Source organism: Electrona antarctica (assembly GCF_951216825.1).
Source record: "Electrona antarctica genome assembly, chromosome: 10".
Taxonomy (NCBI): domain Eukaryota; kingdom Metazoa; phylum Chordata; class Actinopteri; order Myctophiformes; family Myctophidae; genus Electrona; species Electrona antarctica.
The window spans coordinates 32,840,346-32,863,000 of NC_136791.1; the positions used below are offsets into that span (position 1 = coordinate 32,840,346).

At 43.6% G+C, this 22,655-nt stretch overlaps 1 protein-coding gene across 1 annotated transcript; it reads left to right on the forward strand.

Annotated features, from left to right (window-relative positions):
• Positions 1-621: 621 nt before the first annotated feature.
• Positions 622-16,627, forward strand: abcg5 (ATP-binding cassette, sub-family G (WHITE), member 5; the record flags this gene model as incomplete). Its single annotated transcript, XM_079511905.1, has 14 exons — positions 622-776; positions 1,238-1,359; positions 1,822-1,958; positions 4,578-4,676; positions 5,328-5,460; positions 7,407-7,546; positions 9,295-9,424; positions 9,961-10,174; positions 10,812-11,017; positions 13,469-13,607; positions 13,845-13,918; positions 14,885-14,996; positions 15,992-16,104; positions 16,446-16,627. 14 exons carry the CDS (start codon positions 622-624, stop codon positions 16,625-16,627), a joined length of 1,956 nt encoding a protein of 651 aa, XP_079368031.1.
• Between the last annotated feature and the right edge of the window lie 6,028 nt (positions 16,628-22,655).

Here is a 22,655-nt window from a genome sequence, read left to right on the forward strand (position 1 = left end):
ATATTGCTTTGTGCTCCGATCTATCTCTCACTCTCACTGTTTGCAGGCTGTCTCTCTTCTGATTCTTCTATTGCACTCTTTGTCTCCACAGTCCAGCTGAAGAACTCCTCCAGTTTACTTCAGGATGGATGGACAGTTTACTGAAATGAAATGTTCACACACGCTCGTGTAGCTCCGGTGCCCTGACCATGTCAAATCAGCCTCCATAGTATATGCATAACGACCAACTGTGGGACATTCTCAGTTCTTCACTGTTGTGTGTGTGTGCTGTCAGTTCCACTACCCTTGGTTATAGGCTACTGTGTAAAGAATGATTTGACAGTGATATCTAGTCGTTTAAAAGCAATCTGTCGTTTTTTTGTTTTTTTTACCACACCAGACCAAAGGTCTCCGAGATAAGCCAACCACCACTCTGTGTGTGCATCTGAGAGAGGACACCACCGGCCAGTCGTTTAGGGACCTGTCACGGACACACATACTGTAGCCTACATTTTTGGCTATACGCTTTGACATCTCTGCAGAAGTTACCTTTGATTTCACTATAACTTTGCAGGTACCCGTAGCCTATACATATACACCACGTCAGTTGGATGAGCAGCAGTCATGAACAGATCCTATACCATGGAGGAGGCTCCGGGACCGGAGAGCGGCGGGAGGTTCAGAGAGTCCTATAAGTTTGTGTCGGAGGACAAGCTGGACATGTGTAGACGGAACGGTGGAGAGGGGCAGCAGCCCTCCGGTTGCCTCAGCGTCAGTAAGGTCTCCTACACAGTCAGGTACGAATGACACACTACATGTGTCTATATGACATGTACACTATGTGAACTAAACGGAGAGGAAGGCTCCTTCAGATTTTGTTATAGACATTTTGTTAAAATTACTAGACGATATTAAGACAAACAGATTTGGGCAGAAGCTGGCATTGGCATACTGTACCTACTAACCTACTGTACCTACTAACTTACTGTACCTACTAATAGCCGACAGGGAGTTTGGTTCAACTTCTCCTTTTCAATTCCCTCTCATATTTCAGTTCTAGGATGTAAATTAAGATGTATTGATCTGTGTGTGTGTGTGTGTGTGTGTGTGTGTGTGTGTGTGTGTGTGTGTGTGTGTGTGTGTGTGTGTGTGTGTGTGTGTGTGTGTGTGTGTGTGTGTGTGTGTGTGTGTGTGTGTGTGTGTGTGTGTGTGTGTGTGTGTGTGTGTGTGTGTGTGTGTGTGTGTGTGCCGGGTGCAGTGAACATGTGGGTCCGTGGTGGGACTTGCCCTCATACAGAAAACGATGGACCCGTCAGATCCTCAACGATGTGTCCTTCCACGTAGAGAGCGGGCAGATCATGGGCATCCTGGGCAACTCAGGTTGGCATGCATACATTATTCTGCTGGCACAGTCTAAGGCACAGGCCCAGTGAACAACAAATTGTTTTCAAATGTTAGAATATTTGGGTTATGTGCCTTGGAATTGCTTTGGTTGCAGAATTAAGACATTTGATGTTAGGGTTAGTGTAATGTTAGAGGCACCTGGGGCTGTGGGTCCCAAGTGAAATCTTCCAAATTGCCATGCCAACGCCAAAAAGTGTATATTATCTTGTTGGTATTGACTCCATTGACACCTGACTGACAGCAACAAATGCAGTTTACTGACACATACTGTAGTTTACTGACTACGTTGGCTGACCTGCAACGAATGGAATGCCATATCCCACAATGTGATGAGCATGATCAGGAGGTGCCATGCGTGCTGAGGCTCCTGACTGTTTGTTCAATTAATACGGCATTGAACTGTCAATAGTCACATCATTGTGCGTGTGTGTGTTATAGGCTCGGGGAAGACTACCCTCCTGGATGCAATCTCTGGGAGGATTGGAAACTCTGGCACACTGTTGGGAGAAATCTTCATTAACGGCAGAAACCTGAAGAGGGAACAGTACCAGGACTGTTTCTCCTATGTACTGCAGGTATGCACGCATGCACGCACACGTGCGCGCGCACACACACACCTCAATGAAAATAACAGATTTTCTGGTGTGTTGGCTTTAAAATACTTGCTATTAGAAAATAATACACATTTCAAGAACTAAACTAGAGTTCATCTTATTTAATTGAATATTATCTGGTACAGAGTTTTCAGCTCCCGGGTTCATTGGGGCACACACTTCTCCACCACGGTAAGGTGATGGTTCATTGGAGGGAATGAGACATTACCCCAGGTGAAGGAGTTTAAGTATCTCGGGGTCTTGTTCACGAGTGATGGGGGGACGGAGAAGGAGATCAGCCAGAGAATCGGAGCAGCAGGGGCGGTATTGCAGTCGCTGTACCGCACTGTTGTGACAAAAAGAGAGCTGAGCCAGAAGGCAAAGCTCTCTGTCTACCGAGCAATCTTCGTTCCTATGGTCATGAAGTGTGGGTCATGACCGAAAGAATAAAGTCGCGAATACAATCGGCCGAATTGAGTTTTCTTCGACGGGTGGCTGGCATCTCCCTTAGAGATAGGGTGAGAAGTTCAGTCACGCGAGAGAGACTCACAGTAGAGTGGCTGCTTCTTTACCTGGAAAGGAGCCAGTTTGGGCATCTGGTTAGGATGCTTCTCTCCCTAGGAAGGTCCTCGAGGCATGTACCACTGGGAGGAGACCCTCGGAAGGCCGGAGGTCTCACCGACTACATCGACTCACGACACCTCAGGATCCCCCAGGAGGAAGTTACTAATGTTTCTCTGGAGAGGGAAATCTGGAGCTCTCTGGTGGAGCTGTTTCCCGACTATGGATAAGCGGTTGAAGATGGATGGATGGAGATGTTTCATCTGTCAGTAGCCATGTATTGATGACAGTGACTTTACATTGCATCTCAACATATTGTAGCAAATGACCTCTGACCTCAACCTGGCACTTAACTGTCATTTAACTGTGATTTTGAACCATAGTGTTTACCATCTTGGTAAACTTCTCCCAGACTGTATGTTAATTTTTTTACACATTTGTACAAATGAGCCACTCACTGACTTTAATAACATCTACTCTAATAATAGAGGCATTATAGCATTAGGACCATTATAGCTTCAACTATGAGTTGGTATTATGCATGCATGCACACACGCATGCATGCAAGCACACGCACACCCATTTTCCCTTTATCCTGGTTCCCACCACTCATTATTTGACATAAAGTTAATCTTTGACCTTTGACTTGGTGAATGGCTGTACTGATGTGTGTGTGTGTGTGTGTGTGTGTGTGTGTGTGTGTGTGTGTGTGTGTGTGTGTGTGTGTGTGTGTGTGTGTGTGTGTGTGTGTGTGTGTGTGTGTGTGTGTGTGTGTGTGTGTGTGTGTGCTCATATCCAGAGTTACCTGCGGTTACAACAATAACCATGAAAAGTGGAGACTATGAACATACAGACATACTGTAATACACACAGCAAAAAAACTAGGGAAAAGGTTGGCTTGGAACCCTGTATGAATTAAATTAACTTGAGAACCTTGATAGCCTCCTCATACACCTAATCTCTCATTGAGAGGTGCTCATGTGTATCCAAAGCCTGAATTAAAAATCGTGGGCTTTAAAACCGGCCTCGCTTCCCTTTCAAATGGTCTCCGTGTTCCAGCCGATAGCGGCGGCCCCGGCTGCTCTGCTCTCTAAGCCCTGTCATTAACTGCCTCTGCTAAGCTGCAGATAGAGAGGTGATACGGGCCGCTGATAGAAGTCACTCGGAGGAGACATGGGACCATGAGGCACCGCATGTTAATTGAAGCAGGCGGTGAGTTCATTAGGTTCAAGATTTCTCTGTAAGTGTGTGTTTCTGTCTGAGTGTGTTCGCGTAGCTCGGCTACACCGGAGGAACATACTTGATATTGTATAGGTTGCTGTTGCACAGTATCAGTGATTACTGCAAGGATGTAGCAGCACCAAGCGGAGCTTACTCAATGTGAGTCAGATGCTGCTGTAGTATCCGTGCACAACTACCAGAGAGTCACACAGAAAGTTTTCATGTGCTACCATCTCACGTTGAGCACACTTGAACTCACACACATTACTTTGGTTCAAGTTAGAGTAACCACAGAGCTGATATCTACGGGCATAGAATATTGTACTATATTCTCCTCTTTACCATAAATCCATAATCCCCTTAGCTATAGCCCATGCATATACTGAAATAATAGTGAGGGAGATAGATTGAATAGTGATAGATTGAGATAGGTGCTACTTTCTTTTTTATTGATAAGGTTCCTGATTTTGCTCCCACGCTCTGCCTGGTATCATCTTAAGTCTCCTTATGTCACTTCGAAGTGACATTTACAAATCCACGGAACGCAGGAAATCAGGTTGGAACCCAGGCAAATTTTTTGAAAGATTTTCAAAAGTGTTGAATAATTTGGATTTTTTTCCTAACACAAATCTTCTCTTATGGGGGTCCCTGGCGCAAATCATTGTCAGAAGAGGGCCTGCTCGGCGCCAAATACAATTTTGGGGTCCTTGGCACGAAAAAGAATTAGAAACTCTTTACTGGCCCAGACCAACAGATTCTCTCTCTCTCTCTCTCTCTCTCTCTCTCTCTCTCTCTCTCTCTCTTTCTCTCCCCGTGCAGAGTGACAACCTGTTGAGCTACCTGACAGTGGAGGAGACTCTGACCTACATTGCTCAGCTCGCCCTGCGGAAACACTCGGCCGATGGCATCAAGAAGAAGGTGACCGCATATATAACCTGTCAGGCCAGCATGTCTTCCTCTTGACCAAACTAGCAAATCGAATATACGTGCTAATAATAATAATTCAATACTGAAGCCTCTTCCATAAAACCATAATGGTCTTGTATATTTCAAACGCAGTGGTTAAAGCCATCATGGTCAGTAACATCAGTATCATGGTCAGTATGATCATGTCAGTATCGTGGTCGGTATCATGTCAGTGGTCAGTATCATGGTCAGTATCATGACCAGTATCATGTCAGTATCATGGTCAGTATGATCATGTCAGTATCATGGTCAGTATCATGTCAGTGGTCAGTATCATGGTCAGTATCATGTCAGTATCATGTCAGTATCATGTCACTATAATGGTCAGCATTATGGTCAGTATCATGCCACATGATACAATACGTCGCATTGTGAGCTTGTAGATATATTTTCTACATATTTAAAAATGTTCATACATTTTGAAATGGGACATTTTGTCCTTTTGAATATTGTAACAGAGACACATACTACTACATTGTGGTATTGATACCACATTCTACTCCATCACCGATAATACTGCTGGAGATAATCTATAGCTGCCATCAGGCATCATACTTACATCATAGTTAGTTTGTCTCTCAATAAGTGACCTTTGACGTGCAGGTGTCAGCAGTGATGGCAGAACTGAGTCTGAGTCACGTGGCCCACAGTGTCATCGGAGGCCGCGTCTTCCCGGGCATCTCTGGAGGAGAGAGACGGAGGGTGTCCATTGCCAGCCAGCTGCTTCAGGACCCCAGTGAGTGGCTCAGGGCTCTCATTCCTTTTATATAGCATACATGGGCAACTGAACTGGCGGCCCCCACCTTCACTTACTTAATGTAGCCCTCAGGTTAATATCGCAATACTGATATATTATTGATTTCAGCTGTTACAATTCCAAGCATGCAAACATGACCCGCTTTAATTACTTCAGTCTAAATTAGTAGCTTAATGAGTAGTATTAAAAGTAGGATTCCAATTCAAAAATAGCAAAAATAATTCAGGATTTCAATTCAAATAGCAAAAATAGCTGATCTACAAGGTCAAAACACGCACTGCGACGTGTTTTGAGCTTGTAGATTGGCTATTTTTGCTACGACAGTAATATGCAATGTGGCCCTCTGCAAATTTAAATCATGCCACAAACGGGTACAGTACAGTACTGGTTGGATTAACCGTAAAGTCTGTGTAATAAGTGTATGTACCACAATAACATTCCCCGATAAAAGTTATTCTCTACATCTAGCAACACGAGAGGTATAGATTAGATTAGAGGAGGAGGAGGGAGGGAGAGGGAGAAGGAAAGGGCTATTTCACACACAATAATCCGGTCAGTGCTGGGTAAGTAAGTAAGCAAGCCTTGGGAACCAACAGTTTCTGTAGCGTGAGGCGGCTTGATGTACAAGTGCATGCCCCATTGCCCCAGGAGACATCATGTACAAGTACACCCCGTGGATCATATGACGCTATAGGGGATGTTGCTGCATTGGTACCCGAACCTTAACACGCTGATCATGCTGAACACAATTAATAAACCCTGCACTACTAGGCTGATAATGTATAGCGATACGCGCTACATTTCCCCAATCCCCATGATGCCATATTGGTATTCCTCACTGGTCTAAAATAATTATTTATTATAGATTTTAATATTATTTAAACAAGCTGAATATACTTTAAATCTATAATCTCCAGCCCTATCTAAATTAGAAGTAGTGTGCTATCCCGAGGAGAGAAGTTCTCCACAAAACGACGGTATATCCCAAAAGAGTTGTAAAAGTCATTAAGAACTGGACAAGGAATGGCAGAGAGAGAGGATGGAAGGAAGTCACATGGGATGGAGGAATAGATGAAGCTAATGAAAGACCGGGTTATCACACCACTCTGAAGCAGAGAACTGTGTGTGTGTGTGTGTGTGTGTGTGTGTGTGTGTGTGTGTGTGTGTGTGTGTGTGTGTGTGTGTGTGTGTGTGTGCGTGTGCGTGTGCGTGTGCGTGTGCGTGTGCGTGTTCGTGCGTGCGTGCGTGCGTGCGTGCGTGCGCATGCGTGTGTGTGTGTGCATGCGCACTCGTACGCAGCCCAGTTGTAGTTTATCAGGTCTGTCCCCAGGGACGTACAAAGGCCTCAGTCCTCATTCAGGATTAGACTGGACACACACACACACACACACACACACACACACACACACACACACACACAGTAATAAGAAGTTCCCATTCAGTGCCTCTCCAATCAACCAGGAAATGAATTAATCTCACAATTAATGCATTTGCTAATTCCACTCTGCTTTCATAATGCAAGAGGCAATCTTTTAATTGTCCTAATTAGAGTAATTAACAAAAAAGGACTCACTTATCTTAACACATTAATTTTGTACCTTTGAGGGGCCTGTTCGTGCCACTTAATAATGGAAGTCCATTAAAAGCTTTTAAAAGTTCAAACTGGAACACACACACACACACACACACACACACACACACACACACACACACACACACACACACACACATACACACACACACACACACACACACACACACACACACACACACACACACACACACACACACACACACACACACACACACACACACACACACACACACACACACACGGTGACATGAACATTATCGTCTCTCTCACTATTCCCCGGATGTGTGGCTGACTCACCCAGTGATGGTGTCATTACCATGCTGTCTTGCAGAGGTGATCCTATTGGACGAGCCGACCACAGGGCTAGACAGCATGACGGCCAATCAGATCGTGCACCTGCTTGCAGAACTGGCCAAGAGGGACCGCATCGTCATAGTGACCATCCACCAACCACGCTCCGAGCTCTTTAGGGTGGGTTAGACCGTCCACCAACCACGCTCTGAGCTCTCTTTAGGTGGGTTAGACTGTCCACCAACCATACTCTGAGCTCTCTTTAGGGTGGGTTAGACCGTCCACCAACCACACTCTGAGCTCTCTTTAGGGTGGGTTAGACCGTCCACCAACCACACTCTGAGCTCTCTTTAGGTGGGTAAGACCGTCCACCAACCACACTCTGAGCTCTCTTTAGGTGGGTTAGAGTCTAACACACTGTTAGACCAGTAAGACCACTGCTCCCAAACACTGGGTCGGGACCCATTTGCTGGATGCGGACAAATTTGTATGGGTCGCGACTCACGAGTAAATATCCCTTCATTTTGTGTTTCCTACATTTTCTTTTGAATTATTAAAAAAAGCAATCAAAATAAATCAGACCAGTCTGAAGTGAGTGGTGCAACAGTGCCTCCTGTTGGTACTAAACATAGGGACGGACATAGGGTCATTGCTGTTCCTTGGAGTGGTTGCACCACTCAAAAAATCAGAAATCTTCATGAATAACAAACTCAATGATTTATCTAAATAATGTAATGATTACATTAAAAAAATCAAGAAATTCCATTAATTGTAAAACAAATGTTTAAGAAGTAGTGAAATTAGCATATCTAGAAGCTCACAATGGGTTCCGGGAGACATGACATTTTTCTTTTGGGTCTTGAGCTAAAAGGTTTAGGAACCACTGGGTTAGACAGTTAACCCTGTGGTTCTCAACGTGGGGTCTGGGGACCCCTAGGGGCCCTTGAGGGGGTTCCATCCTTCTCCGTTCTCTACACTGGCTCCCCGTAGCGGCTCGCATCCAGTTCAAAACCCTGGTGTTAGCCTATAGAGCAGTGAAAGGAACAGCTCCTTCCTACCTCCGGGCTATGGTCGATGCCTACACCCCTGCCCGACCACTTCGGTCTGCCACCTCGGGGCGACTGATTGCCTCGTCACTCAAGGGTCCTTCTGGCCGATCCACACGGTCACGACTCTTTTCTGTTCTGGCCCCACAGTGGTGGAATGAACTTCCCACTGATGTTAGGACAGCAGAGTCACTGCCCATATTTCGGCGCAGGTTGAAAACCCACCTCTTCAGGAAACACTACCCTTCCTCTCTGCCTGACCTACTTGTTGTCAACTAGTTGTACGAACGCTTGTTTTCTATTGTTGTATTGTTTATTGGATCTTGTTTAGTCGATACACTTAATTGTTTTAGCTCATGCTCATTTGATTTAGCTATTTTGTCTCATCTGTTTAAGGAAATAGGTAGCTGATATATTGCACTTTTACCTTAGCGCTAGCCGCTAGGTATACTCTTGGTTGCTTGTTTTTGCAGAAAATGCACTAAAGACTTCTGGTGATTAGTAGTTTTTGTTCCCTAACTATGTTGAATACACTTATTGTAAGTCGCTTTGGATAAAAGCGTCTGCTAAATGACTGTAATGTAATGTAATGTAATGTTGGGATAGTTGGGAGCCCAAATGGACCCTCATGTAATTCTGGGAGTTAACACTGAGGATTTTACAGTGTAGATTTGGGTCCCAGAGATAAGAGGGAAAAAGATCATTGTGTGTGTGTGTGTGTGTGTGTGTGTGTGTGTGTGTGTGTGTGTGTGTGTGTGTGTGTGTGTGTGTGTGTGTGTGTGTGTGTGTGTGTGTGTGTGTGTGTGTGTGTGTGTGTGTGTGTGTGTGTGTGTGTGTGTGTGTGTGTGTGTGTGTGTGTGTGTGTGTGTTCTTGTCCTCCAGGTGTTCAGTAGGATAGCCATCATGAGTCGTGGTGAGCTGGTGTTCTGTGGGGAGCCTGCGGAGATGGTGGACTTCTTCAGCCAATGTGGATATGAATGTCCAGAGTACTGCAACCCCTTTGACATTTATGGTATGTAACACTGCAATGTGTATTTCTGTGGCCTTGTGCCTATCCAGGTTCAGTGGTAAACAACTATTTAAATAGTGCATTCAAATAGCAAGCACGTTTCACGTTCTCAAGGAGAGCCAAGGGCACTTCGACACTAGCCCAAAGAGAGCCAAGGACACTTCGACAATAACCTAAGGAGAGCCAAGGACACTTCGACAATAACCCAAGGAGAGCCAAGGACACTTCGACACGAACCCAAGGAGAGCCAAGGACACTTCGACACGAACCCAAGGAGAGCCAAGGACACTTCGACAATAACCCAAGGAGAGCCTTAAGGATCAAAGCAGGAAACTCCCAATTCCCAAGCAGCCACCTCTTGAGCCACAGCCGCTTACTTAAAAACAAGAACAGAAAGTGGCTTATTGAACTATATCTATATCAGTGTGTCCGTCTGTGTACTGTACCATACTTAGTGTCAGTAATATTTTCTGTTGAGCTCTCCCTCTTGTTTAACTCTGACCTTTGACTGCTTTGTGTTTCTCTGGTGTGACTGACAGTTGACTTCACCTCGGTGGATACACGTAACAGCGAGAGAGAGGCCGCCACTTTCAACCGCATGCATGAAATCACCTCGTCCTATCAGGCCTCCGCCATCTACTCGTGCATGCTGGGAAAGACGCAGCAGAGCCTGCAGCGGGCCGACAAGCCGGCCATCCCCTTCAAGAGCAAAGAGTCGCCCAGTGGTGCGGTCAAACTGGGAGTTCTGCTCAGGTCAGTGGTCAGGGTTAGGCCAGGTGCTGTGGCACAGGGCCAGGCAACCATGCCCATGTTCTTTCCCCCCAAAAAACGATATGATTCTGCTTTGATATCACTTGTATTATTTTCTGCTTAGATTTTTATTTTAATTATCGAGAATATTACCTGGTCATTTGTTGCAGCCGAAGGTTATCCATCTGAGCCGTTGGATTTACTTATAGTTATCACATACCGTACATACCCATGGCCTTATTTATTCAGCATGACAGGTTGAACAGGTTCAACACTTTACTTCAATGAATATATCAACATTACTGTCAACAAGGAACCGACCTGTCCAGCAAACAAAATTGTATTCTCGCTCATGAGATTCCCTTTCAGAGTGGGGAAGGAGTTGGCTGAGGCTGTTGGCAGGCATTTTCATTTATTGTGTGCAGGCATTCTTTGTTTCCACACCTACAGTAACTGTGTTTTTGTTCCTTTGTGCCTGGATAAACTCAGCCATGATATCTACCACACCATTCACAGCAACTGTGTTTGACGGTCAAGGTCACTCATGGCCACATTTGGCCAGCTAGCTGTCTAAGCCAGTACAGTATGTGTCATATACATAACATGAATATGATGTACAGTATATGTGCTTTGTGTGCAGGCGGACAGCGCAGAACCTGTCGCGGGACAGGATGGGCGTTCTGATGCGTCTGTCCCAGAACCTTATCTATGGCCTCTTCGTCGCCTTCTTCGTCATGCGCCTGGACTTGGACGTCACCAAGGGAGCCGTGCAGGATCGTATTGGTATCATTTACCAGTCGGTGGGAGCCTCCCCTTACACAGGCATGCTCAACGCAGTGGCCCTCTGTGAGTTCAAGCCCTTATATACAGGCATGCTTAATGTCCCTCTGCAATTACGTTAATAAGTGTGTGTGTGTGTGTGTGTGTGTGTGTGTGTGTGTGTGTGTGTGTGTGTGTGTGTGTGTGTGTGTGTGTGTGTGTGTGTGTGTGTGTGTGTGTGTGTGTGTGTGTGTGTGTGTGTGTGTGTGCGCGCTCATGTGCTCATATCCAGAGTTACCTGCGGTTACAACAATAACCATGAAAAGTGGAGACTATGAACATACAGACATAATACATACAGCAAAAGAAACTAGGGAAAAGGTTGGCTTGGAACCCTGTATGAATGAAATTAACTTGAGAACCTTGATAGCCTCGTCATACACCTAATCTCTCATTGAGAGAGTGTGTGTGTGTGTGTGTGTGTTTGTTGGGGGGGGGACACACTGTTTTATCTTGTTTCGCTTGACACTGGGTGAAAGGTTGAGATTATCTTTTCTCTTGTTGGGTTAATCAAAATGTGAAATCGTGGTTAATTATCCAAAACAATAAAACTAAAGGGAGTAACAAAGGCCACACACGATCACAGTGTGTGGTGAGTTGAGGAAAATACCCACTATAGACAGACAGAGACAGACAACAACAAAAACCTTATTTACAATATAATGTTTTCATCATTGTTTTACTATAAAATATCATAAGTATGTATTTTTCCTCTGATTACACAGTTATTGATACGTATTGCTACACAAGTTGGAGGCAAGCAAAGACCAGATAACTGGCATGTGCTATAATATAAATGCAGTCCATTAACCTCTAGTAAACTCTGAGTGTGACCATTTAAACACCTGCGCGTTTATGTGTGTTTAAGGTCAGTTTATGAGTTGTACTATAGTAACCTCTCGTAAACTATGAGCGTGACAATTTAAACACTCTGTAAGCACCCAAACAGGCACAGATAATGATCTGAGTGATCATATCACTCTAGAAAGAAACTGATAAACAGGTGCAGTAATTGGCTTTCCTGCAGGAGGAGCAGTAGTGGAAATGCAAAAACCTGCATGATATTTTTGAGTGGTGTAAACCACTCCTACGACTGTCTGTGCAGAAAAAATGAGCATGGTTGCTACGGTCACCCAGTTCACCCGGGTGTGATTTCATTACGTCAGACATTACGTCAGACCACAGCTGATCAGGCTATACAAGACCTTACACCACTCAGTTCACACGGGTGTGATGTTTTTTATTTTACTTAAGCCCTACTTTATCATAGGGTGAATACTAATAGCAACAATATGCGATATACAAGCTCACAACATGATGCTTTGAGATGCGTTGTGAGCTTGTAGATTGGCTATTTTCACACAATTTATGAAAATGGCCTAATGCCATATCCAAAGTTGATGAAGTAGTTGCGAACGCAGTGATTGCGAACGCAGTGATTGCGAACGCAGTGATTGCGAACGCAGTGAGCATTTACTATGAGACCCAGCAGATCACGTCTGTGTGTCTGTCTGTGTGTCTGTGTGTGTGTGTGTCACGCTGTAACACCACCCGCCCACCACCAGAGGGCGCAGCTGTATCACAAACAAAAACACACATGCACGCACGCACACACACACACACACACACGCACGCACGCACACACACACACACACACAAAAAACTTAACTTAAAAAAAAACTTAACTTAAAAAAAAACTTAACTTAAAAAAAAAACTTAAAAAGGAAAAACGCACACACACAAACTTAACTTAAAAAAAAACTTAACTTAAAAAAAAACTTAACTTAAAAAAAAAACGTAAAAAGGAAAAACGCACACACAAAAAACTTAACTTAAAAAAAAAATTAACTTAAAAAAAAAACTTAAAAAGGAAAAACGCACACACAAAAAACTTAACTTAAAAAAAAACTTAACTTAAAAAAAAAACTTAAAGAAAAAACTTTTTAAAAAAAAACCTAAAAAAGAAACACGCACGCACGCACACATACACACACTAAAAAAATAACTTGAAAAAACATTTAATTTAAAAAAAACTTAACTTAAAAAAAACCTTAACAAGTACGTAATTTATTGTAATTGTTGTTATTGCAATTTACGAGCTGCGTTCGCTTCCCGCGTTTGCGCGTCTTACTTGTCATAACATGAAGGCAATGCAATGGTTTTCCAATGTGATGTAAGGGTATTATTCCATAAGGGTGACGGCTTGTTTTTGACCTCTTGAAAGAAAATGTATTCAGTGGCTACATGTTCTCTCAATTCTGCCATGCTGATGTACAGTAATATGCTAGCATTTCTTATACAGTGAGGCAATACAACAACATACAAGTCTTCAGCCAGAATCAAGCATTGGATGTTGCGATTATGTGAATGGTGACCCGTTCAACTTGCATGGTCATTTTGAATAATGTTTGTCTTGGAATCTCCAAACTCTCTGTCTGTCTGTCTGTCTGTCTGTCTGTCTGTGTTTTGTGAGTCCAGTCCCAGCGATGCGGGCCATCAGTGACCAGGAGAGTCAGGATGGTTTGTACAGCAAATGGCAGATATTCCTGGCGTACATCTTCCATATACTGCCTTTCAGCATTATCAGTGTGTTCATCTTCACCTCCTTCCTTTACTGGTGAGTAGAGAGACAGGTGTGTGTGTGTGTGTGTGTGTGTGTGTGTGCGTGTGTGTGTGTGTGTGTGTGTGTGTGTGTGTGTGCGTGTGTGCGTGTGCGGTGCTGCCCATTGCTTTGCTCTCACAGAACTCATGGCTCAGATATTCAGTGCCTGTTGCCTCGACCCCACCAAACTGTGCATCCCTCTTCCGTGACTTGTCCTTCTGTCTTTTCTCCTGTTCTGTGTCCCTTCCCCAGGACGGTGGGAATGCACCCAGACACCTTACGCTTCCTCTGTTTCTCTGCCGTTGTCCTCGTACCTCATATCATAGGTGAGACAAAACATTGACACTTTATTGCATTGAATAAACACTTTTTTCCTGCCCTGACCTACTGTATGGCGGGCACCATTTCTCCTTCTTTGTGTGAGGTAGAAGCATAACTTGCGGCTCTAAACTTCCAGGGCATCAGACATGCAGGCCAGGGGGCTGTAAACGGCATACAACTAACATCAGCTGCTGACCTACAGTATGTTTGATACGTAGCACTACCAAGCTATCTTTAATATTTAACATTAGTTGTGGTGTCATCAAAAATCGAAATAAAGATGTTGTTTCAAACTCTTTTTGATGACGCTACAGTATGACCTTTTTATTGTATAACATGACTTTTGAATGCATGATTTTTGTTTTTGTTATTGTATGGTATGACCTTTTTTACATGTGTATATATATATAAATATATATAAAAGAAGATGTTTTCCTCTTGTTGGTGCAATAGTATATTGCAATTTTTGTTTGTTTGTTTGCTCTTTTAATGACAGTATACAATGACCTTTATTATTTATCTATTTAATAAATGACATTTCTAACTAGGTTTGTCCCGATCGGATCGGGTGATCGTAAATCGGGGCCGATCACGTCATTTTCAAATGATCAGAATCGGATCGGGAGCTAAAAAACGTGATCGGGACATCCCTAGTATCAATAATATATCCATATCATGATATTGTCTGTGATTTGGGATATTGTACTATTGTGATATGGCATAAACGTGTTCAATAAAATATAAATATCGGATCGGGAAAAATCGGGATGGTCAGAAGAATCATGTTATGTCTTTATCATGGTCAGTATCATGGTCAGTATCATATCATCTCATGTAGGCCTATGCCTTATTTGAGTACAGCAAAATAAAACCAAACAGAAATAACTTTATCATATCAAGTTGTTACAATCATCAGGTGAAATAATCTAATTGCTAAATTGACACCCGTTGGTGTTTATTCTTGTACCCAGGTGAGCTGCTAACTGTGGTGTTACTGGGGGTAGTCCAGAACCCTAACATGGTCAACAGTGGAGTGGCACTACTTAATATAGCTGGCATCATGCTGGGCTCTGGCTTCCTCAGGTAAGACACCACAGGTCTTTTTGTTATTTGTTTGTTTATCTTCTTGAGCACACTGAAGGTGTGGTTTTCTAAGGCCTCACTCACACCTAAGACACACACAAGATACACTTGTGTCTTCAAACCATGTGACTCCCATTGGAAATGCACTGAGGCGGCCATGACACACAGAAGACACAGGACACAAGTGTGTCTGAGGCCTAACTGCATCTGGGTTACAAAGTGTAGTCAGCCACATTTTTGTTATCCTCATACAGCTTTAAAGGAGCATTCAGTGATTTGGGTGATTTGGAAAACCACCCAGTCCGCCCCGGTAACAAAATGTGCACATGCACGCTCTACAGTGGGGGGAAGTGCAACAGGCCAACAGCATGTGCACCAAGGCCCGCCCCCACTCGATCATGATTGGAGGAAGGCCCCACTCATCCTGATTGGATGAAGGTTTTGCCACCCGCCACCAAAACTGAAACTAGGGTTTTTTGACCCCAGGGGCTCACTGGGGACAGGGAGGAACTCCTTATATGGTCAGCACACTCTATAGTAGGGAGGATTATCCAGAAAAAAAGAAAAAATAAGTGATATTTGAATTAAGTCAAATCACTGAATATACCTTTAACTTTTTATAGAAATATTTGCGTGCCATTTTGGTTCATTGGTTGCACTTGCAGCTTCTGTTGCAGCTCAAGACATTCCAGTGGTTTAGTTAACATGCAAGACATTACAGATGGAGTGCCACAATTTTTGTATTTTTCCAATTTTTCATGTGTCTATGTGGGTGGATCACCACCCACCAGGCAAACCAGGCATACTTAATGAACTGGTGGGCGTGTCCACATAAAAGCATGATTTTAACAAATACTGTACACTTTTTGGAACAAGTTCTTCCTCCTAATATTATAATAATACCTGATGATCATGTTTTAGGGTGGAAATAAATCGTGGCACTCCATCTTTAACCATCGATAGCCCAAATTGTCTCATTATTTTTTTCTCTACAGGAGTACCGCGCAGATGCCAGAGGTTTTCAAGTTGCTCAGTTATCTCACCTTCCAGAAGTACAGCTCTGAACTGCTCATTGTCACTGAGTTCCATGGTCTCAACTTCACATGCAGTAGGTTATCATCACCAAACAATCGTCCTTGGCAATATACTTGCCCTAATTTTGAAACTGTAAATGACCACATAAAAAAAAATGAGGTCACAGCTGTTATTTTCAAACCTACTTTTGGAGTTTACAACACTCTTTATAGTCTGCAATTTACACAACAAATGCAATGATATTTTATTGATTTATATTTATAATGGCAATGGCCCGGTTTCTCAAGGACACTTCTTACACCATGGTGTAAGAAGTGTCCTTTGAGAAACCGGGCCAATGTCATTTTAATGTTTTAATTGTTGGTGGGAAATTATTAACACTTGACCTCTCCCTGTTTTGTTGTTCTGTGCCAGGCGACAGCAGTCTGCCAGGGGCCTGTCCAATCACCCATGGTGACCAGATCATTGACCAGGGCTACCCTGGTGCTCTTTCCCGATACACATCAGACTTTCTGCTTCTCTACTCCTTCCTGCCAATCCTCCTTCTGCTGGGTGTTGTCAGCTACAAGATCAGAGACCACCTCGTGCGTCACTAAAACCATCGGGAGAGTCTTGTCGTCTACTGGCCTAAAATAACATGGCTGCCTCTATGTAATGAGTTAGAACAGTAGTTTTCAACCTTTTTCATGTCAAGGCCCATTATTTTTTCGACATTTGCACCACGGACCACCATTTGATGAGATCTATAGCCTCTCGGACCCAAACGGGTCGGATAAGATGCTGTATTGATGTTGGTACCATAAGAGAGATAAGAGGCAAAGGTGATCAAAATAACTATTCTTCTACATTCTTTAATTGTGTAGACGTCTTGTAAATTAAGTAATGCAGTTGTTTAACAATAACTCTTGAAAGCATAAAATGAAACCAAATGGACCCTTACAGCCTATATCTATTCTACGTCCGAACATAGACATGGTAACGCCCCGCCTGCCTCTGGTCCATTTGGTTTCATTTCACACTCTCAATAGTCTATCTATAAGGGTCCATTTGGTTAAAAACTCTCCATCATTTAGCTGGGGACCACCTGGAACCCCCTCAAGGACCACTGGTGGTCCCCGGACCACTGATTGAAATCCACTGAGTTTGAACGCTTCATCAAAAAAATTGTGTAACTTCTACTTGACGAGCATGTTTGCACTCAACCCTTTATACCTTTTTAGGGGATACTTTCATTTATAAGTGTATTTATAAATTGATTCATGGTTCATAATATAAAGCACAAAAGTCACAGTTTTAGAAGTCCTTTGGTGAATATCTTTTGTAACAACCACAAACATGGCCAATAACTATGCTGATGAACTGTAAATATGTTGTGCAAATTTCAGTCAGAATGGGATGAGTATACCTGTATGATACATAATATCTGTACAGCCGTTTATGTTGTGATAATTATACTCTGTATATGGGATAAATGTAGAAGAACTCTGTAGATAGACAAATGTGAAATGATTTTGTATTTTTCTAGAGCACAATTTTCCGTTCTGTAAACAAATTACTTACTAGTTTTGTAAACTGTATGTTCATCAATATATTGAATACATTTTGTATATGTTGCCTGAAACAAAATGGCATAATAGTGAATAAATAAATTGTGCAGCTACTACTATTTATTTTACTATAATTCTGTACAATTAGATGCAGTGAAAGTGTCAACAACAATAAAGCAGATTGTGGCTGCTTCAGTCGAGTTCCAGTCTGCATGACTTGGCATAGAGGCAGTATTTTAAATATTTGTATTGACTGAAACTTTGCCTAAATTAAGTTATTATTGGTGGAAACCAATGCAAGATTTGGGGTTCAAGACCACATTAAGTACAAATTCACTCCATTCAAACTTTACAAGGTTAAGTACTGTATAGTGTATATCGTTCTCAGTTGCATTTTCCATGCCAGCGTGGCACAATAAACAATGTCAGGGCTTAATGAGCCAAACGTTCCAGGTTCAAAACTCAAATAACTCAAACTCAATAAGCAACTAAAACAACTAATGTCAACTGATGTTACTAAAAAATAACTGGTTCAAATTGCTCAATAAAAACTAAAACAAACATTACATCAAGTTGATAAAGTGGGAACAAATGTAATAAAACAAAGGACACATCAATTACTGCATCAATATGTCAAGAATATTTATGTAACTTTGGAATGTTATATTAAAATAATTACAAGGTTTTCAACTACTTTCTGTAACAGTGTGTCCACACCTTCTCTTTGATTAGCTGTCAAAATCTAGAATAAAGTTCTCAACATGTCGTATCGTGACAAATCACTCTTACTGCCAGTGTCAACAACGAAACGCCAAACTGTGCCTGTGTTGATTTTTGATTGAAAGTGGACATTTCTAGGGGGCTTTGGTAGCTGATGTGATAAGTTGAATTGTCTGGAACCAGTGGCGCAGTGTGTTAGGAAACTGCCACATGATCGCGAGATGGTGAGTTCAAACCCCACTCAAGTCTTTACTTTCAAGATCGATTTCAGAAGAAGAAAACCAACAAAAAAGCAGTTTAATTGTCTGGAACCAGTGGTGCAGTGTGTTAGAACGCTCCCACATGATCGGGAGATGGTGAGTTCAAACCCCACTGAAGTCTTTACTTTCAAGACCGATTTCAGAAGAAGAAAACCAACAAAAAAGCAGTGTGAATTGTCTGGACCCAGTGGCACAGTGTGTTAGGACGCTGCCACATGATCAGGAGATGGTGGGTTCAAACCCCACTCAAGTTCAAACAAAAAAATAAATGTCCAGGGTGCAATCCCACCCCAGCCTTTACTGTGACACTTTGCTTTCCACACTGACATCAAGTAGCACAGAAAAGCTGTGTTGCAGCAACCATGAGTTAGCTCAGTGTGATGAGAGTCTGTCCTTGGGAGCCACAGGTCCAGGGTTCAAATCCCACATTTGGCATAACTGTGACACTTTGCTTTGCACACTAATTTCCAGAAGGACAACTTTAAAGCAGCCCAGAAATTCACCATTATTGTGTGCCGGTAAGTGGCCCAGCGGATAAGTCAGATCATACCGGTAGAATACCTAGTAGAAGTGTGCCGGTTCAAACCCGACATACTCCTAGTAGGCGGTGATGGTTCAAATCACCGACACCTAGAGTAGGAGTGGCCCAGTGGATAAATCAGAGGTTATCCGTAGAATACCTAGTAGAAGTGTGCCGGTTCAAACCCGAGATAGGATGGTGCTGGTTCAAATCACCAACACCTAGAGTAGGCGTGGCCCAGCGGATAAATCAGATGATATCTGTAGAACACCTAGTAGAAAGGTGCTTGTTCAAATCACCAACACCTAGAGTAGTCGTGGCCCAGCGGATTAATCAGATGATATCCGTAGAAGGACTAGTAGGATGGTGCTGGTTCAAATCTCCAACACCTAGAGTAGGGGCAGACCAGGTTAGATAGGGGGAGAATAGTTCAAGGGTCAGCTAAAGTGGGGTCAGGTTGGGGAGGGTAGTTGAGGTGGTCAGGTAGAGTAGGTCAGAGTGGGGGGGGGGGGGGGGGGTCAGGTAGGTGGAGAGTGAGTCAGGTAGGAGGAGAGGAGAGCCCTTTCTGAAACCAGTCCCTTGACTTGAAGTGCTCTCGGGAGGTTCCCTCGTCAGAAAGTGCCCCTCCAGCTGAATCAAGTTCCATTGATTAGGGTGCTGGGTATAAAAAACTGTTTGGAAATACACTCGCCCTCCTTGTGCAGAAGCAGGAAACAGACACCATTCGTTGCCATGGTTACCATCACGCAATTGTGTTACCTGTTATTTTGTTTGTACAGTTATATTGCATTTTATCGTGTATGTTTGTGACATGTGGATTTCATTAATATGGAAAAAGGAAATACAGCGTGTCAAAAATGACATGTCATATACATCCATGGTGTTTATAAATCATAAGTTGTTTTGTTTGTGTGGTTTCATAACTTTCATTTATCGTTTTTTTCACGGTGGGGTAAATAAAGAGCCCTTGTGAACATCAGTTGGAGTGTTGTCTATTCTGCATCAGATGAAGATTGTTTAGGAGGAGTTTATTTATCATTTATTTGTGGTGGTACTTACATTTGTAGGTCGCGTTTTCCATGCGGACAGAGAACAGGGCTGCACAAGGCAATCGAGTCTAGATCGGCACAGACTCGCTCTTGAGGGCTTTATAAGCCACTTCCACTCAAGGCTGCTTGGTTTCGGACGACACTTAATATGGCGCAGCCTCGCGTGAACGCGCATATCGAGGGCAAGTGTGTAGAGCGAGTGGCGAGGAGCTGGTTTCAGAAAGGGGGTAGGGCTCATGTACGTGGGGGGGTCAGGTAGGAGGAGAGTAGGGTGGGCAGGTAGGAGGAGAGTAGTGGGGTCAGGTAGGAGGAGAGTAGGCAGAGTTCAGTCAGGGGGAGTGTAGGGGGGTGGTCAGGCAGGGGGAGAGTAGGTGGGGGAGGGGGCAGGAAGGTGCAGAGCAGGCAGATGGGGGTCTTCCTGATTTTTTTTATAATGTTCTAAATTTAAATTTAATTTTAAAAATATGTTTTTTAATATTTGTTTTCTAATTTTCTAATTCTTTCCATTTTTTTATTATTTAAAAAGAAAATCAGGAAGACCCCCCCCCTCTGCCTTCTCTGCACCTGCCTGCCCCCTCCCCTACCTACTCTCCCCCTGCCTGACCCCACTACTCTCCTCCTACCTGCCCACCCTACTCTCCTCCTACCTGACCCCTACTCTCCACCTACATGACCCCCCCCCCCACTCTGACCTACTCTACCTGACCACCTCAACTACCCTCCCCAACCTGACCCCACTTTAGCTGACCCTTGAACTATTCTCCCCCTATCTAACCTGGTCTGCCCCTACTCTAGGTGTTGGAGATTTGAACCAGCACCATCCTACTAGTCCTATTAGGTATTCTACAGATATCATCTGATTAATCCACTGGGCCACGCATACTCTAGGTGTTGGTGATTTGAACCAGCACCTTCCTACTAGGTATTCTACAGATATTATCTGATTTATCCGCTGGGCCATGCCTACTCTAGGTGTTGGTAATTTGAACCAGCACCATCATACTAGGTATTCTATGGATATCATCTGATTTATCCTCTGGGCCACACCTACTCTAGGTGTTGGTGATTTGAACCATCACCGCCTACCAGCACCATCCTATGTCGGGTTTGAACCGGCACACTTCTACTAGGTATCCTACGGATATCATCTGATTTATCCACTGGGCCACTCCTACTCTAGGTGTCGGTGATTTGAACCATCACCGCCTACTAGGAGTATGTCGGGTTTGAACCAGCACACTTCTACTAGGTATTCTACAGATATCATCTGATTTATCCACTGGGCCACTCCTACTCTAGGTGTCGGTAATTTGAACCATCACCGCCTACTAGGAGTATGTCGGGTTTGAACCGGCACACTTCTACTAGGTATACTACGGATATCATCTGACTTATCCGCTGGGCCACTTACCGGCACACAATCATGGTGAATTTCTGGGCTGCTTTAAAGTTGTCCTTCTGGAAATCAGTGTGCAAAGAAAAGTGTCACAGTTATGCCTAATGTGGGTTTTGAACCGTGGACCTGTGGCTACCAAGGACAGCCTCTCACCACACTGAGCTAACTGATGGTTACTACAACACAGCTTTTCTGTGCTACTTGATGTCAGTGTGGACAGCAATGTGTCACAGTAAAGACTGGGGTGGGATTGCCCCCCGTCCAGACAATTCATACAGCTTTCTTGTTGGTTTTCTTCTTCTGAAATCGGTCTTGAAAGTAAAGACTTGAGTGGGGTTTGAACTCACCATCTCCCAATCATGTGGCAGTGTCCTAACACACTGCGCCACTGGTTCCAGACAATTCAACTGCTTTTTTGTTGGTTTTCTTCTTCTAAAATCGGTCTTGAAAGTAAAGACTTGAGTGGGGTTTGAACTCACCATCTCCCGATCATGTGGCAGCTTCCTAACACACTGCACCACTGGTTCCAGACAATTCAACTGCTTTTTTGTTTGTTTGGTTCTGGTACCATATGGTAACCAATCTGGTAACAGACAACTAGGGTTAGGGTTAGGGTCCGTTGGGGGGTAATTGGGTGATTTAACATGGAGTTGATGAGAAACCGTGAAACACCCAACCCACCCTCAACAAAATGCGGGATGCCTTCAACTTGATAAGAAAACGGATTAATGGGATTGATATGCCTTTGAATGTGTTGGTTGATAGGTCGTTGGTTTTCTTCTTCTGAAATCGGTCTTGAAAGTAAAGACTTGAGTGGGGTTTCAACTCACCATCTCCAGATCATGTGGCAGCGTCCTAACACACTGCGCCACTGGGTCCAGACAATTCATACAGCTTTCTTGTTGGTTTTCTTCTTCTGAAATCGGTCTTGAAAGTAAAGACTTGAGTGGGGTTTGAACTCACCATCTCCCAATCATGTGGCAGCGTCCTAACACCATAGTCTAACACCACTGACCATAGTCCATTGCCTCGGAGTGATTTTCGTCTTTTTTTCAAATCCTCGTTTTTCATCATTTATAGCCCATGGCCTCGGACGGCAGCTTATCACAGAGTGCCACCGTGCTCTCTGAGA